Genomic DNA, 18,876 nt, shown 5'->3' on the forward strand with positions numbered 1-18,876 from the left:
TGTAATGAATTTTTAGTCAAAACGGAAAATAAAAGATGTCGCAACACAAGCAACTTTATCATTTCTAAATTAGTATGGTTCTAATGTAGCTCGCTCATTAGGCAAAAGGAAAAAAAAATCCATAATTTAAAACAAGATATTCAAGATAACCATAGGAGTACCCACTTTAGAATATCGTGTGCACCAGATGGCTCACACCACAAATAGCGAAGTCAGACCATATTTGGCACAAAGTGTGCCCTATGTGATGCGAACGAAGCGTGGCGCGAGCGACGGAACATGTGACGTTCTAAGAAGTACAGCAAGTCACGGCAAGTGGGTGATCCCTCTACATAACCTTTAAAATGCGTTGGAATGCAACATAACATGAATAAACACGGATAGAAGAGAAATTTAAAAGCAATAATTTCCTAACGCAAAAATAATACTTATTCACGACATATAATTTTACCTTAATATTCGTTTGTTGGTTTTTTATAAACATGTTTGCTGTCTGCCGTCGTAATGATTAGTTTGATTTTTGCACATAATCCTCATAATAATACAGCATAAATCAGATGAGAATAAATAAATAACATTGCCTTTTTTGAGGAGGATGACAGTGTACATTTATGACAGTTCTGGTAAATAATGTCACTTAGTTTACCAAATGTCACTTCATACGACCCGTGTGAAAATTATTACTGTTTTTTTTTCTGTTACATTTGATAAGGCAAATATAAGTTCAAGCTCTGAGGTGTCACTTGGGGGAAGGGGTTCAGGACCTCGGCGCCCCAAAATCCATAATTTTCTCGAGTTTTTATGGTCTTCTTATTCAAATTGTGAAATAAATTTCGTGTTTTTATTACCCCCTCCTAAGAAAAACTCCTGTGCAAGGGCCTGTGCTTATAATCCGTTGTCAAGTTTCAGTCTTGTTTTGTGGTCCTTTTTTACATTACACTTTACTGCTCATTGCATTTACAATAATTCATAAATATATTCTATTCAGTATCATGCTTATGTAATACTATTAATATTAGGTGTTACTATACAGGTAACGAGTCCTTAATATGTAGTTTCTATTTACGTGGTTGCAGCTGCTAATATACCAGAACTAAAAAAAAAAAAAAAAAAACGAAAGAAAAACAAACAAGAAGAAAAAAACCACCAGGTATCAATGAAGTGAGCAGTCCTTATCTTTTTTCAATTTTCTATGGCTATATAAGCCTGTCATACCGATTGATAATTCTTCGTGGTTCAGGCTCAAACAAGCCTACCTATCTTCTGATAAGTAGTCGGTAGAAGAACCTCAAATGCAAGAACCTCAAATCGTAGACAGGCTTATAGTTGTTTTAATTGGAATCCTAAAGAATAGAGCTGTATATATTTAGCACAAAATGTCATAAATTCATGAAATGAAAACTATAGTAATTAAAATGAAATGAAAAAATAACTAACGTATAAACTTTTAATTGAGATAATGAATGTTTGATGCCTCAATTAAAAGTTTTACCGGTTCTTGTATCTTTATTTCGAATTAATCGTAAATAGAAAGGCATTGAGGTCTAAAAAATTATTTTATAAGTCTAAAAATGTGTTCATTGTGGTATAAAAATTATATATATTATAAGAATTATTTATATTTTATAAAATTATTTTATAGTTTTTTTTTATTATTTTATCATATAAAAATTATAAAATTATTAAGGGGAAATGATGCGGAAACGAAGAATTGGCTTTGCTGAAGATAAACTATTATAAAGGAATACTATGGATGGTTCAATAGCTGACTACTAGTGGTTTAAGAGGCGGTGCTTTAGTCCTCTTTAAAAGCGGTCCTTTAGGGGTGTAAGAGGCGGTACTTTGCAAAACTTAAAAGCAATCTTCCCATTTGTTACCTGATTTTTATGGCGCTTGGTATTAACCAAGTGACATACAGCAAGTGCAAATTCTGTCGGTCTGTCTGTCGTTCCCGGTTCTGCTACTTTAGGCACTTCCAGGTAAGCTAGGACGATGAATTTTGGCAGGCGTATCAGGAACCGGACCAGATTAAATTAGAAATAGTTGTTTTCCCGATTTGACCATCTGGGGGTTATTTGACCATTCAAATGCCCCCTGAATGATTTGACCATTCGGAAAAAATGAAGTTTTTAAACTTACGAACGGTTGATCAGATCTTAATGAAATTTGATGTTAGGAAGGATATCGTGTCTCAGAGCTGTTATTTTAAATCCCGACCGGATCTGGTGACATTGGGGGGGGAGGGCGAAACCTAAAATCTTGGAAAACACTTATAGTGGAGGGATCGGGATGAAATTTGTTGGAAAAAATAAGCACAAGTCCTAGATTCATGATTGACAAAACCGGAACGGATCCGCTCTCTTTGGGGTAGTTGGGGGGGGCTGTTTAATTCTGAAAAATTAGAAAAAAATGAGGCATTTTTAACTTACAAACTGGTGATCGGATCCCAATGAAATTTGATATTTAGAAGAATATCGTGTCTTAAAGCTCTTATTTTAAATCCCGACCGGATCTGGTGACATTGGGGGGAGTTTGGGGCGGGGGAACCTAAAATCATGGAAAACGCTTAGATTGGATGGATCGGGATTAAAGTTGGTGGGGAAAATAAGCAGAAGTCTTAGATACGTGATTTACATAATTAGAACGGATCCACTCTATTGGGGGGGGGTTAATTCTGAAAAATTAGAAAAAATAGCGTATTTTTAACTTACGAAGGAGTGATCGGATCTTCATGAAACTTAATATTTAGAAGGACCTCGTAAATCAGATCTTTTATTTTAAATCTCAACCAGATCCAGCGTCATTGGGAGGGGGGGGTTGGGGGACCAGAAATCTTAGAAAATACTTAAAGCGGGGAGATCAGGATGAAACTGGATGGGAAGAATAAAAACCTGTCTAAGATACGTGACTGACATAACCGGACTGGATCTACTCTCTTTGGTGGAGTTGGGGGGGGGGTAATTTGGAAAAATGAGGTATTTATAGCTTACGAAAGGGTGACCGGATCTTAATGAAATTTAATAATTAGAAGGATCTCGTGCTTTAAAGCTCTAATTCTAGTTCCGACCAGATCCTGTGACATTGAGGGGAGTTGGAAGGGAAACCGAAATTCTTGGAAAATGTGAAAATTGTAGTATTTTTATCTTACGAATAGGCGATCGGATCTTAATGAAATTTGAAATTTAGAAGGAATTTATGTCTCAGAGGTCTTATTTCAAATCCCGACCAGATCTTTTGACATTGAGGGAGTTGGAGAGGGAAATCTTGGAAAACAGGAATCAGGATGAAGCTTGGTGGAAAGAATAAGCAAATTTCCTTGATACGTGATTGACGTAACCGTACCGGATTCGCTCTCTTTGGGGGAGTTGGGGGGAGGGAATAGCCATCTGGGGGGCTAAAGGGAGAGGAAAATTTACAAAAATTAGGCATTTGTAACTTACGAGTAGGTGATCGGATTTTAATGAATTTTGACATTTAGAAAGACATCGTGACTCAGATCTCTTATTTTAAATCCTGACCGGCATCAAGCCTCTTATTTTCCCTTTGAATCAATCTATTGATTCTTAGAATTTGTTTTAGAGCTCATGCCATATGAGCTTTTGGCTCTTGTTAAAAGACGAATTCGCACAAAAAGTAGAAAGTGGACACGCATGAATGTTTTCGTTCTGCTCTCAGCAAGTCTTTAGTCATGCAGAGGGAGCAGCAAACTTAACAAAAGCATGAATTACATTAATAATAATTACTAAAACATTGACAGTGACAAGAAAGTATCTGCTTTATTGTGACGAACAACGTTTTTCTTTTTTGAAAAACCTCCCAATATGTGACCATTTTAATATAAACTTTAAAGGGGGACAATAATCTAGATATTTCTGATAATTAATTTGCTTTCTTTTCTGAAGGTAATTAAATCCAGTTATAGTGGCATCATTTTTTTTCTGTTCTACAAGAGGGTTGATATTAAGGAGCCACACAAAATGGATGGCCAGGGCCACTGAGGAACGCTAATTGTGAAAAGTAAATCATTTTACATACAATTATTTCAGAATTATAAAACGAAAGTAAATAGAGGTTTTCATAAAAATACAATAGTAAACTTCACAAATCCTATTTTAGTTATCGTTTTATTAAGGCCAGAAGAAATTGAAAAAGCTCCAAAATGCAAAAATGATAATTGCATTTATTTTCTAATAATCCTGTGCTGGCCTTCTTAGGAAAACTGCTAAGAATCCTGAAATATGAAGTAGTGATTATTTATTGTGTTTCTTAAAAAAGGTATTTAAACTGGAAAAGTCAAGAAGTTAGCTCTTTCGACAGGCTTCATGAAAGCTCTTTCAAAATTAATGGTACTTGGTAATAAGAAAGTCTATTGAAACGGGATCACATTGCAATTCCGTTTTCCGTAGAGTAAGTTTGTACTTTACTTAAAGCAAGGCATGAACACGAGAAAGCAAAATTTTAGCTGAATTACTTGCAAAAATGAAATCAATTCACAATGTACTAATTAGTTTTTTAATTATTTTTTTAGAATAAATATTTTATACCATTTCCTTTTGAGAGGTATGATAATTTTGTCATGTACAGAAACTACGTAGATTATATACGATTCTACGTCTTTGTTAAACTACTGGAAGAAAAAAATCACTGAAGATAGCTGGAGCACACCCCTAAAATATTAACTTCCCCCCAAAAATGTACTTGAATCTCATATTGTAGAGAGTATTCTGTGTTGCTATGCCCCGCAGGTTTTTTTGCAATAAAACTTATCCTATAGGATGTTTATCCCTCAAAGGTCCTTACTCACTTACATCTCGAATCAAACAGTTCGTGGTAACGAACAGCGACCCGGCTCAATAGTAAACGAAACTCTAAAAAACAGAATTTTGATGTTAAAATATACATCAAAAGAATCAGATTTTCATACTGATTCTAAATATATAAGCTTCATCAAATTTCATATGTGTCATCCAAAGTTACGAGCCTGAGAAAATTTGCCTTATTTTGGAAAATAGGGGGAAACACCCCCTAAAAGTCAAAGAATCTTAACGAAAATCACGCCATCGCAATCAGCGTATCAGAGAACCCTATAGCAAAATTTCAAGCTCCTATCTACACAAATGTGGAATTTCGTATTTTTTGCCAGAAGACAGATCACGGGTGCGTGTTTATTTATTTTTATTTTGTTTTGTTTTTTTTTTCCAGGGGTCATCGTATCGACCAAGTGGTCCTTTCAAAAGGGCTCATTCCAACGGAAATGAAAAGTTCTAGTGCCCTTTTTAAGTGACCAAAAAAATTGGAGGGCACCTAGGCCCCCTCCCACGCTCATTTTTTCCCAAAGTCAACGGATCCAAATTTTGAGACAGCTATTTTGTTCTGCATGGTCGAAAACCATATTAACTATGTCTTTGGAATGACTCACTCCCCCACAGTCCCTGGGGGAGGGGCTGCAAGTTACAAACTTTGTCCAGTGTTTACATAATGGTTATTGGGAAGTGTACAGACGTTTTCAGGGGGATTTTTTTGGTTTGGGTTAGGGTTGAGAGGAGGGGGCTATATGGGAGGATCTTCTCTTGGAGGAATATGTCATGGGGGAAGAGAAATGCAATGAAAAGGGCGCGGGATTTTCTAGCATTACTATGAAAAAAAAACAATGAAAAAATAAACACGAAAAAGTTTTTTCAACTGAAAGTAAGGAGTAGCATTAAAACTTAAAACGAACAAAGATTATTACGCATATGAGGGGTTCTAAAAATACTTTAGCATAAAGAGCGATGTATTTAGGAGGAGATAAATACCTTGCTCTTTATGCTAAAGTATTTTTAGTAATTTCAAATATTTATTCTACGGCCTTTCTGATTCAGGAGTCATTTTTAAAGAATTGGGACAAAACTTAAGATTTAGTGTAAAAGGCGAGGTATTAACGAGGGGACAAACCCCCTAATATACATAATAAAAAATACAAAAATATAAAAGTTTGTTACGTAAGTTAATTCTTAAATTACGTATATTTTTTACTAATAAAAACGGTCGTTAAAAATTAAAAGTTCTTCTTGCGTTTTTAAGTAACCGAAAAATTGGAGGGCAACTAGGTCTCCTTCCCCACCCCTTGTTTCGCAAAATCGTCTGATCAAAACTAAGAGAAAGCCGATTAGCCAAAAAAAAAAATTAATATGCAAATTTCATTTTAATAATTTATGTGCGGAGAGCCAAAATCAAAAATGCATTAATTCAAAAACGTTCAGAAATCAAATGAAAAAAATACTAGTTTTTTAAACTGAAAGTAAGGAGCGATATTAAAACTTAAAACGAATAGAAATTACTCCGTATATGAAATGGGTTGCCCCCTTCGCAATCCCTCGCTCTTTACGCTAAAGTTTGACTCTTTGCCACAATTCTACTTTTTAAAACAACTAAAAACTTTAGCGTAAAGAGCGAGGGATTGCGGAGGGGACAACCCATTTCAAATACGGAGTAATTTCTGTTCGTTTTAAGTTTTAATATCGCTTCTTACTTTCAGTTTAAAAAACTAGTTTTTTTTATTTAATTTCTAATATGGCTCAACAAGGAATACCGCTGTTATCACCAATTTGTTATTTCACGCATAGGAAATAGGGGAAAAAACACAAAACAGAGTAATTAAAATAAAAAATGTGTTTCTGACTCTTCTAAATCTTCTTATAAATCTTCTAAACTTGTCACACTTTTTTCATCTACTTTTAGCCTTGCATTCAGTACGCACACCCAGTGTTTATCCTTATGAGCCCTATATCCCTTTCATTTATAAGGTATCATAATATCATTCATGACATCCTTGATACTATTTTGATATCCTTTCGAAGCTATAATTTGAACCTACGTAGCCCGTGTTTAATAAATAACTTTTGATCGTTTTCTTTCTTTATATTATAAATATATTATTTATAATATAAAATATATTATAATACGAATATATTATTATAAATATAAATACTTAGCTGTTGGTGGCTTTTGTACAAAAAAATATACAATAATAGCAGTAGGTCAGTTGTGTCTGCAGTAATCTTTTCGTCAATGAAGTTGGAGTTAGAAAAAATTCAGGAAAAAAAGAGGAGAGACTTAAAAACTAGTGAATTATTTAACAATTTTTTAAATCACTGAAATTTTTTTAAAAAATCTTGACATTTGGGAAGAGCATAAGTCCAAAGAGTCCTCCCACCTTGCCTACGTAACTGCACTAATTCAATAGGCGATTAATAAAGTACGAGTCCAAGTATAAATTCTATAAAATACCCTTATTACTTGAAACAACATTTGGGAGAGGCCAAAGGATATCTAACCCATTTTTGCCTCTAATAACGGGGTATAAGCATTAGACAACAGATTTAAAACCAATAATTCTAAAATTTCGAACATCATGGATTCTTCAAATTCTCGGAGCAGACTCCCTACAAATTCAACCCACTAAACAAGCATTAAACAATAATAACTTTTGCCCTTGAAGGATAACATACCATAAAGTTTAATTTTCTTATCTTTTGTTTCGACTAATATAATGACATATCCACCTAGATCAACCATTTTTTCTTATTACAAAAAAGAACTGAAGATGAGAGATGCTGGGAAAAGGAAAACCTGAGCTCTCAAGCAAGCACGCGCCGTAAAAATGAGAAAGCTGAGAAAGTTTATTTCTCCGCTAACAAGTCCCCCAGATTTCTCCCAAGCCTGCCAATTTTTTCCCTATCGAATCTATGGGAAGAACAAGAAATGTCATCAAAACAGTAATTTTCTATCTTAGGTCTTCCCTATTGAGGATGAAACCGGCACGGCTGAACACTCGAATAACAATTCGTATACGGTTTTGAACCGTATTTAAAGAAAGACACTCATTCATAACAAGAAAAACCCTGAAAACGACACTTCTAAACACAAACCCAAACTAAAACACAAACCCAACCCAAACACAAACTAAACACAAACCCAAACCCAAAGAAAGACACTCATTCATAACAAGAAAAACCCTGAAAACGACACTTCTAAACACAAACCCAAACTAAAACACAAACCCAACCCAAACACAAACTAAACACAAACCCAAACCCAAAGAAAGACACCCATTCATAACAAGAAAAACCCTGAAAACGACACTTCTAAACACAAACCCAAACTAAAACACAAACCCAACCCAAACACAAACTAAACACAAACCCAAACCCAAAGAAAGACACCCATTCATAACAAGAAAAACCCTGAAAACGACACTTCTAACACAAACCCAAAACGGACAGAAATTAAATAAACAATCAGTGCAAACATACATACAACAGATACTTGTATAAATGAATAAGTAAATCTTAAAACGAATGAAACTTAAATTGAATATTCAAATCAAGCTTGAAAAGTACAAAATAACTACAAACAAGAGTTTGGGTATCGCCTCCTTCTCTTAATATAAAAGTCTAAAACCTACTGTGTCACTGGCGCTTTACTGAAAACGAATTACATTACAAATATTTTCTTTTATACTTAATATTGAAAATAAACATTAAAAATACAGTAAAGTTTTGAACTGATGACCTTTCAGCAATTATTATTGCTATACATCAAATATTCAGTTTAATTTATTAGTTTTATCTAATTTTTTTCAAGACGAATATACTGCCCCTTCCTTAACTTTGTTAACCTAAAGCCTACTGTGTCATTGGCGCTTCACTGAAAACGAATTATATTACAAATACTTTCTTTTCCAGTTTTTACAGCATTGAAAATGAAAATAAATTACAGTGAAATAAAATCTGGAACTGATGGATCTTTCAACAATTCAGATATTCAGCTTGATTTTGCTTATACTTTCCAAGACTGTTCAAGACACGTATAGTTTTCAGTAAAGCGCCAATGATGCGGTAGGTCTTAGACTTTTACAGTGAAAGAAGGAGGCAACACCCAAACTCTTTTTTCTAGTAATTTTTGTTTGTTTAAATCTTGATTTGCATGTTCAATTTAACTTTCACTCGTTTTAAGATTTATTTATTCATTTATACTAGAGTCTGCTGTATGTTTGTTTGCATTGATTGTTTATTTAATTTCTCTTTGTTTTGGGTTTTACTTATACTCCAATGGCAAAATATTGATTTTCATTTTAAGCTTGATTTGCATGTTCAATTTAAGCATTTCTCACTTTTAAGATTTATTTATTCATTTATATTACTACTTGTTGTATGTTTTTTGCTATGGTTGGTCATTTGATTTCTGTTCGTTTTGGGTTCATTTATTCTTTAATAGTAATATCTGGTCGTTTTGAGTTTGAATTTTAACAGGTATTTGTATATCTGCTATATCTGCTGATATATATCTATATATCTGTTTATATATCTATATATCGATATAGATATATCGATATCGTTTATCGTTAGTCTATATCGTTTATATAGATATATATCTATATATCTGTTTCTATATATCTACATATATCTCTATATATCTGCTGATCTTAAGTTTGAAATAGCCTTTACTTTTCTTTGAAAAACTTCTTTTTCGGAAAGTTTTTTTTTTTATTAATCATGGGAAAACACGGAAGCATAATAATGATGAAATTTAATAAATTTATAAAAAAAACAAACTTAATAAAAATAAAAACTTAATAAAATAATAATGAAACTTAATAAAAATGTCACAAAATAATAATGAAACTTATTAAAATAATGAAATTTAATAAAGTATACTAATAAAAATTTTTGACTAGTAAGTATGAAAACGACAGGTTTTATAGGAACCGTATTTTCCCAAAATGCTAGAGGAAATAAAACTAAACATATTTGTAGATCAGCTAACCTTCATTAAATTTTTTCCAAAAAGAACGATATCCGTTTTGAAATAATAATAATGAAACTTAATAAAAACGTCATAAAATAATAATGAAACTTATTAAAATAATGAAACTTAATAGAGTATACTAATAAACATTTTTGACTAGTAAGTATGAAAACGACAGGTTTTATAGGAACCATATTTTCCCAAAATGCTAAAGGAAATAAACTAAACGAATTTGTAGATCAGCAAACCTTCACTAAATTTTTTCAAAAAGAACGATATCCATTTTGAAATAATAATAATGAAACTTAATAAAAACAACGTAAAATAATAATGAAACTTATTAAAATAATAAAACTTAATAAAGTATACTAATAAAAATTTTTAACTTGTAAGTATGAAAACGAAAGGTTTTATAGGAACCATATTTTCCCAAAATGCTGGAGGAAATAAAACTAAACAAATTTGTAGATCAGCAAACCTTCACTAAATTTTTTTCAAAAAGAATGATATCCGTTTTGAAATCGGTCGGTATTTCACCGTTGGTGCAGCCCTTCGATGACGAGCAGGGCACCAAGTAGAGCTAAGAAAACAGACAGCTGCTAACTGCATGGTTTTTGTTTTGGTTGGCAAGGTTTTAGTTTCTAGATTCCATTGTGAGGGAAACGGAAAAAACACCATTCTCTATTTTGATTGATGAGACTACCACCCACAGTCAAACGAAGTTATAGCAGTAGACCTGTTCCTTTATGACAAAAACATTCAAACCTAGGTAGAAGGTCTTAAGGGTCAGTGAGTGTGCCGGCGAAGCTGAGTTTTCCTATTTCAGAAAATAGAAAAAAAGATAACACAAAACTTTTTTTTTTTTTTTTTTTTTTTTTTTTTTTTTTTTTTTTTTTTTAGCAACAATCGATAAGGAATGACAATATTCAGGAATAAGAGTCTATGGGTGATATCAGAAAAATGCACATGTAGCCTTCGTCATTTAGATGCTAATATTCCATGTAAAAAGTGAATTTGAAAACTTAAATAATTTCTTAGACCACACTGCTTTTCCATTTACGAAAAATTAATTAAAGAAAAAACGGGTTTAATTTCTATAAAGCAGTGAAAAAAAATAAAATATATAAACTACACTTTAACTAAAAAAAAACATAGAAATACTCCGAATATTTCGGCCCCACGTCCGGGAGCCTTTCTCAACGGGGGAAAAAAATAAGAAAATTACAAACCGACAATTTAAGATCAAGGAGGCACACTCGTGCCTCTATAAAGAGGCGACACACGACAATGTTAAGCGATCTTCGGTTCCAGTGGTCGCAGACGGATGGGGAGGGATGCATTTCGTAGCCCGAGCTCCAACTAAGAAACCTGCAAAATTTCATCCCCCTCCAACTTTTTCTTCATGGGGAAAATCTGGCCGAAAGTTTCGACCTGTCAACCCAAGCCCCCCTTGAACGTTGTCCGATCGGGCTGAAATTCACAAGTTAAGGTCCCCTAGGGCCCAGGAGCTTATCCGCGAAATTTCAGCTTGATCCGATAACTCCTTCCCTGTTTTCCAGAAACCACGCATAGCCACTTAAAATTCATTTACTTTTTTTTTCGCCACGCCTACAGGTCACATCCGACATCGGATCTGGGTGTACGAAGACTCATTCGATGCGGAATTCTCCGAGTAAGTGCCCATGAAAGTTTCGTAGGAAAATCTTAACCCCCCCAAAGTTTCGACCCTCCAACCCCCCCCCCCCACCCCTTTTAACGTTGTCCGATCGGGCTGAAATTCACAAGTTAAGGTCCCCTACGGCCCAGGAGCTTATCCGCGAAATTTCAGCTTGATCCGATAACTCCTTCCCTGTTTTCCAGAAACCACCCATTAGCTATTTAAATTAACGGATTTCTCTCCATAAGAGCCCATGTTAATTTGAAATTTTTAAAAGCTATTGAGAAGTTATATTTACACACATGCAAGTTATTAGCTCAGTTGGTAGAGCGTGAGACTTTTAATCCTCTGGTCAAGGGTTCAAGTCCCTTACGGGCGATTTTTTTTCACAACATCAAAAAAATTTTGATAACACCTGGACAGCTTATCATTTGAGAGATAACAGAATATTAGCTTCTTATGAGCAAAAGAAACATTTCGGTCATTCTATCTATTTTTTTTCTATTTTATACAATGATCTAAAAGCGGGGGTGGGTTCCTCTCCTAATTCCTGTACGAGGAGTACAGGAACTATTAAATTACATCCACCATGGATTGTAGAAAAACGTACAGAATTAATATGAAAAAAAATTAAACCTGTACAAAAGAGTCTTTAAAAGCGGGGGGTTTGCCTCTCCTAATAGTCTTCTTATAGTCCTAATTGTAGAAAAACGTACAGAAATAATATGAAAAAAACTTCGTTTTCTTAAAGAGTTAAAGAGGCTGCGTCCCAAAGTCGAACCTTAAAACGTACAGGAATTAGAAGAGGCAGTTGGGGGGCTGCCGCCCCCCAAACCCCCAGCTTTTAAAGACTCTTTTGGACAGGTTTTTTTGTGGGGGGACTTCATTGTTACTAATTACTAGTTTCGGCGCAATGGTTCTCCTGTCCTCTTGTGTTTAACATTTTTCGAAGTTATTCCATTATTCATTCATTTCAATTATTTTTTAATTAAAAGAGGGCCTTTCCGAAGCCAAGAGCGGGGGGTTAGCAAAAAAACAAAAAACCTGTACAAAAGAGTCTTTAAAAGCTGGGGGTTTGGGGGGCGGCAGCCCCCCAACTGCCTCTTCTAATTCCTGTACGTTTTAAGGTTCGACTTTGGGACGCAGCCTCTTTAACTCTTTAAGAAAACGAAGTTTTTTTCATATTATTTCTTTTAAGGCATCATAAATAAAATACAACGACAAATAAAACACCACAAAAAATATAAACAATAAAATAAATAAGAACAACTCACATTATAAAACAAAACTCCTGCACTGACGGTAATAACTTTAGAATAAAAAAGAAAGACTTTAGAATAGTCAAAGCAAGTTCAATGCTGTAAGAAGTCAACGGACTGCAGCTAAAATAGCAAATTAAAAAGTGCATTCAATTTATAATTCATAATTTTGTTTCATTAACCTGTAAGATTTTGATTGGATTTGGGGTTGGGTGACCTGCTTTTGTTTTGTTGCAAGTTTTCATTTTTAAAAGATTCCCATTTATACAGCGAATGTGGCAGAGGAAAGTTTCATTATATACAGTTGCTTTAGTTTTATTCTAAAGTAATTACCGTCAGTTATAGTATCATAAATAGGAGACAGTAACGACGGCAATCAAAGGGGTAAAATTAACCTTGACTGGGCTGCCCACTTAATTGGACAATCTGTCTTGGCTTTTTTCTACAATTGGCCATGATTTTGACTTTTCCCACAACTATTCCCTTTTTTTTAAATTTGTTTTGTTTTATAATGTGACTTGTTCTTATTTATTTTATTGTTTATATTTTTTTGTGGTGTTTTATTTGTCGTGGTATTTTATTTATGATGTCTTAAAAAAAGTCTTAAATTGTCTGTTTGTAATTTTCTTATTTTTTTTCCGTTGAGAAAGGCTCCCGGAGGTGTGGCCAAAATATTCGGAGTATTTTTATTTTTTTAGTTAAGGTGTAGTTTATATTTTGTTTTGCTTTATAGAAATTAAACCCATTTTTTTCTTTAATCAATTTTTCGTAAATTTGAAAACTGGAAGATCCATAAAAAACCCTTTACAATTACCTTAAACAAAGCATATGGAGAGCCGAAGGTTTTAAGAAGTTCCAGGAATTTAGGTAAATATACCCATAAGTTCTTATCAGTAAGCAAAACGACGTGGATTTTCGTTCACTCATGCGTCCTATGGGTTTCTTAAATAGTGGTACTGAATGCATCCCTAGGGATGCGTGTACTCCTCGCTGAGGATGCCTTTTTGTAGACACTGAAAGATTCATTTATCCTCTTGCTATAGCAAGAGGCAAATATTTTTGCAACTGTTAGTAAAATCAGCGGTCCATAGCCCTACCTGATATTATCCTAATATGTTTTTCTGACGCTCAATACTAATGAAATATGCCTAAGTATGGTTTGCGCATTAGGAGGATGGGGGTAAAGTATAGCGGGTCTGCTTGGCTAATGTGTTAGGTACAATTATTCTGGTTGTTATTAAGTAAGAATTGTTTTCCAACTTCACGCTGTCCAATTTTTGACCCCACCGCCACCCATAATGTGCAAATATATAGCCCAAATTATATATTTGCCATCTATTCTGTTATTTCTTTTTGTCTTGTCTTACGCTAAGCTGAAAAAAACTAACGAAAAAACCGGTTCTACAAATCATCAATGAATGAGCACCATGAGCGGTAGGAGCTATATCATACAAGTACCAAATTGGTTTTACATTAGAAACATTTGAAATTGTATACTTACCCTCAGTAATTTTATCAATGCATGGTTTCGATACTTCATCTTCCGAGCCACCGGTTACAGAAAAACCAAATCGCTTATCACTTGGACCAAGGCCAATTCTCACCTCCATAGTTCCATCCTAGAAATATATCTGTCAGTGGCAAATAATCAGAAAGCCTTTCGAGAGACTATGGCTGCCAGGAATTTGAATGTACTTAAGAAAATAAGACTTTCTCTTTATCATGAAAATTACCTTTTTCGAGAGGAGATTGGTTCCTTAGTATTAAAAATGGAAATTTTGTCTTGAGGCTGTGGGAAATTGCTTTAAAATGGCTGATCTTTATCGTTTTCCAGAATGGTGTTATTTTAATTTTGCACTTTTTCTTTCCAAACTGCATTGAAACCAAATAAAAAATAATTAGTCTAAGAAAAAAAGTTCCAGCTTTAAGGGACATGTTTTCCGTCAGAAATATATCTTTTTTTATTACTTCAGCTATAAAAATACAATAAGCAAATAGTTTGGTTAGCATTGAAAGTTGATATTTCTAAAGTTTAGGTAAATCATGGCTGATTCAGAATACCCCCAGAAAGATAGTCTTGCCATCTAGCTAGTGTTTATCAAATTACGCCCCCTCTGTAACCACTCTGGTTAGGGCCATGAATAATCTAAAAATAGATGTGGCAGGCCAACTGGTTTTATAAAACAAAGGCAGATCAAGGACTATATGACAAGTATATATAAGTATTTGAAAACAAGATCAAAGATTCCTGATTCAATGTATACTGCTGATGATATATTAATATATTAATGATGATAAGAATATTGCTGACCATTCTTGACGGCACGCTTATTAACAAATAATTGTGCTACCCTTCTTTCTATTCTTTTTTAAGCGGGCATCTTACTGTAGGGAAAACTCAGATGAATTTGGCTTTCGGTCGTAAGTCCTGAGCTAAAGATTGCTTTTTGAAATAATAGGTTCAGCCGATCCTCAAAGGATACCGGAGGATTTTGACGGATGGGATGGCATCCAAAAAATACGTTTTTAAATCATTATATATTATTCTTCCTTGGCGGGTTCTTAAGAACAAATCATAAAGGGGGATTTTCTGTATTTTTCTCCCCGTTTTTATGTACATTTGTAAGCGGGTCTTCATAAAACCAAGCCCTCATTTAAGTGAACCCCGTGTGACTGCACCCATTTAACTGAACCCTCGTGCAACTCAACCTCCGTTCAACTAAACCCCCGTTTAACTTAACCCTCATTCAAGACGACCCCTGTGCAACTTAGCCCTACTGTTCCATATTAACTCCCCCCCCCCCCCAGCTCAGCTCTCGTTTAACTTAACCCTTATGCAACTCAATCCCGTTTGGATCAACCCTGTTCAATTCAAGTCCCAGGAAATTCAACCCTCATGCGACTCAACCTTGTCGAAGTCTATCCCATTAAAATTAAACCTCCGTGTAGTCCAACCCTATTTGATTCACCTTTCATTGGGATGAGCAGCCACCGAACGAAATGGCTTTTTTCATTGGTTAATACTTACGTTTAACCAACCACTTATGTCAATTCCAGCCACTAGTTCTTTCAGGGGGAAACAGGGCCTAATAAGCTTGAGTGCTCTCAGATAAGGTTGGCACCTAGTAGCTATGATTCACGCTCCCGTCCCTAGTGAGGCTAGAAGAATGCCCTAAAATGTACCTCATCTTGGTGGAGTAGTGAAACGTTCTGCTGGTTGCCTAGCCCAATCGACAGAACGGCTAACGCAACGGGGTGCCAAAAGTTTGAGGAGCCTCTGGTCAAGAAAATCCCATGAAACACCAATGGACACAGAAGATTCAGATGTAATGATTAATACTACGGCGTCCACGGTAGCCGACGCTGGTCAGGTTTGGATGATGCCTGATTCGAAAAGTGGGCTAATCTTCCCCATCAAGAAACATAAAGTTGGTTCTTGGAATGTAAGAAGTTGCAAAGCCGAGTCAACTCAGATGTTCCTTGCTAATGAAATGAAAAAGTATGGTCTCAATATATGTTACCTCTCTGAGACTAGATTTAACAATATACTGACGAAATCAATTGACCTCATGGATTCAGAAAATTTAAATTTTTACAACTCTGGACCGACTAATGGGAGCGATCTACACGAAGTCGGATTCCTCCTGGACCCGATTGCTGCATCATCGGCTATCTCTTGGCAACCAGTGTCAGCTAAGAAAAAGAATTTTTTTTCAGGGTAGAAGAATTTCTACCCTGAGACTGAAAGGCCAAAGCAGTGATGTGACTATATTGTCCGTCTAAGCGCCTATCAGAGATAGTCCTGATGACACCAAAGATGCATTTTGCTTTGAGCTGCAGAGAATACTTGAATCTGTCTCAGGACGCAACAGACTATTTGTCGCTGATGAGTTTAACGCAAGAGTCGATAAACAGATACAAACACCGAAGGAGTGATCGGACATTATTCCATCGGAGATAGACGCTCGAACGGCGAGGGGTTGCTACAGCTTGCCAAATACAATAGCTTATGTCTGGTTAAAACCCAGTTCGAGCACAAGAATCACCACCTTGTGACATGGAGGTCTAAAGACGAGTTTACCAAAGCCCAGATCAACCACTTCCTCGTCTGAAGCCGCTGGAAGACCACATTTCTGGATAAAAAGAGTCTACAGAGGCGCAGACACAGGCTCAACAAATGGCTCCGATCACTCTCTTCTCATCTGTAAATTCATTAAAAGACTAAGCACGCATAACAAGAAGATAAAAACCCATCGATCATGATGTATCGAAACCACTGAGCACACAAATAAAGGCTAATTTCGAGCTACAGCTTAGCAACCGACTTGGGGTCCTTACTGACGACATCAAAGACGATGGCTTTCCAAGCTGAAAGTCCTGACACAAGAGGTTGCTGAACAGGTTCTTGTCCACACCAAGAGGAACCTATACCCTAAATCTCGGACACTGCAATTGAACTTGTGGAAAAGAAACGGTGCCTTCTCAGTAGCCCTAAATAACCCCTAGAAACTGCTCACAAGCTGGTAAAAAAAAGGCTGCTCATAGCGACAGGGAAAAATAATGGTTGCAAGCAGATTCTGATATGCAACAAGCAGCAGAATCGCATAGCCTAATACAAACGTTCAAACTACTGAGGGAAGCGAAAGGCAAGCCGCCTATCTCCACTGACACTCTCAAAGACAAAACGGGCAACCTTATTCGGACGGAAAAAGAACGCCTTGAGAGATGGAAAGAAAATTTGAATTAAAATCAAGCAGTCGTGGGGATCAAGTCATGGCCAATTGTAGAAAAGGCCAAGACAGATAGTCCGAGTGAGTGGGAGGGAAAAATCTGGTATAAGCCCTTATTAGGATTCAATAAATATGAATTCAGCTCATTTGTTTATAGGTAAGTCTATTTATCATCCGTCCATGCATTATTCCTAGGGCAGAACTAAGGTAGTCTTTCATAGAACTAAGGGATGAAACAATTGGATTGCTTGTGGGTTGATGCGTGAGAGCCCCTAAAAACTGCTCGCAAGCTGCTAAAAAAAACTCTTGTGATCCTGATACAAGAGGTTTCTGAACAGGTTCTTGGTCACACCAAGAGGAAAAAAAGGCCCTAATCTCGGACACCACAATTGAACTAGTGAAAAAGAAACGGTACCTTCTCAGTGGCCCTAGAGAACCCCTAAGAACTGCTCGCAAGCTGACAAAAAAGTCTTCTCGTAGCGACAGGGAAAAATAAAGGTTGTTAATAGCTTCTGATATGCAACAAGCAGCAGAATCGCATAGCCTAAGGAAAACATTTAAACTACTGAGGGAAGGGACAGGCAAGCCAACCATCATGGTCTCTCTCAAAGACAAAACGGGCAACCTTATTCAGATAGAAAAAGACCACCTTGAGAGGTGGAAAAAAAATTTCTCCGATCTCCTTAATCCCATAAAAACTCCGTGTGATCTACCTGATTTCCAAAGTGTACCGAAGGAGCCCTACCAGATAGATCTACAGTCACCGTCATTTGCCGATGTCCTGCGGGCACTAAAAAGCATGAAAAATAACAAAGCCGCCCAGAGAGGATGGCATCTCAGCAGAGATATATATACTATTATATCAGTTGAAAGACTTGCTAGTTGAGGTATGGACGACAAAGAATTTCCCAAGAGATTGGATACTCTCGGTACTTATACCGGTGTATAAAAAAGTAGACGAGGCAGTCTGCTCGAACTACCGAGGTCTATTACTTTTAGACCATACCATGAAGGTCTTTTGCATAATCTTCCTGAACTGTTTCAAGGACGGCCAAAACAAGCTGACGAGACTAGAACAAGCAGATTTTAGACCTGGCAGGGCTCTCAAGATCAAATTCTCACCCTCAGCCTCATCCAACAGCAGAGCGAGAGATTTCAATTGCCTGCTATCATCACCTATTTCCCAAGAGATTGGATACTCTCGGTACTTATACCGGTGTATAAAAAAGTAGACGAGGCAGTCTGCTCGAACTACCGAGGTCTATTACTTTTAGACCATGCCATGAAGGTCTTTTGCATAATCTTCCTGAACTGTTTCAAGGACGGCCGAAACAAGCTGACGAGACTAGAACAAGCAGATTTTAGACCTGGCAGGGCTCTCAAGATCAAATTCTCACCCTCAGCCTCACCCAACAGCAGAGCGAGAGATTTCAATTGCCTG

The 18,876-nt window shown here is 35.8% G+C and overlaps 1 protein-coding gene across 1 annotated transcript in view; it reads right to left on the reverse strand.

Moving 5' to 3' along the window:
- LOC136029559 (protein PALS1-like) overlaps window positions 1-18,876 on the reverse strand; it is a gene marked incomplete in the record, with an annotated part of 254,054 nt that overhangs the window by 171,228 nt on the left and 63,950 nt on the right. The window contains 1 exon segment of the mRNA XM_065708038.1: window positions 14,207-14,324. Within this exon segment, the coding sequence (XP_065564110.1) occupies window positions 14,207-14,324 (118 nt within the window).

This window comes from Artemia franciscana, chromosome 7 (genome assembly GCF_032884065.1).
Source record: "Artemia franciscana chromosome 7, ASM3288406v1, whole genome shotgun sequence".
Classification (NCBI taxonomy): domain Eukaryota; kingdom Metazoa; phylum Arthropoda; class Branchiopoda; order Anostraca; family Artemiidae; genus Artemia; species Artemia franciscana.